Source organism: Acanthisitta chloris, unplaced genomic scaffold (assembly GCF_000695815.1).
Source record: "Acanthisitta chloris isolate BGI_N310 unplaced genomic scaffold, ASM69581v1 scaffold29279, whole genome shotgun sequence".
NCBI classification, from domain to species: domain Eukaryota; kingdom Metazoa; phylum Chordata; class Aves; order Passeriformes; family Acanthisittidae; genus Acanthisitta; species Acanthisitta chloris.
The window spans coordinates 4959-5201 of NW_008691293.1; the positions used below are offsets into that span (position 1 = coordinate 4959).

At 65.4% G+C, this 243-nt stretch overlaps 1 protein-coding gene across 1 annotated transcript in view; it reads left to right on the forward strand.

Annotated features, from left to right (window-relative positions):
- LOC103809357 (ankyrin repeat domain-containing protein 24-like) overlaps positions 1 to 237 on the forward strand; it is a gene marked incomplete at both ends in the record, with an annotated part of 4642 nt that extends 4405 nt beyond the window's left edge. Inside the window, 2 exons of the mRNA XM_009082184.1 lie at positions 7 to 60; positions 140 to 237. Coding sequence (XP_009080432.1) covers positions 7 to 60; positions 140 to 237 — 152 coding nt within the window. The remainder of the gene's footprint in view (positions 1 to 6; positions 61 to 139) is intronic.
- Between the last annotated feature and the right edge of the window lie 6 nt (positions 238 to 243).

Genomic DNA, 243 nt, shown 5'->3' on the forward strand with positions numbered 1-243 from the left:
CTGCAGGGGCAGGTGCAATCCCTCACCGTGCAGAACAAGGAGCTGAGGGAGAAAATCCAGGCACGTCCCACCCGTCCACCTCTCCATCCCTCCCTCCACGCCCTGCCCCGTGGGGGTGTCCTCACAATCTCCTCGGCAGGTGCTGGAGAACTACGAGAAGGACGAGAGCAGCTCCACGCCACGAGACTTTGTGCCCGGCAGCCTCTACAGGGCCCTGCAGCAGGAGCTGGAGCGGCTGCGCGC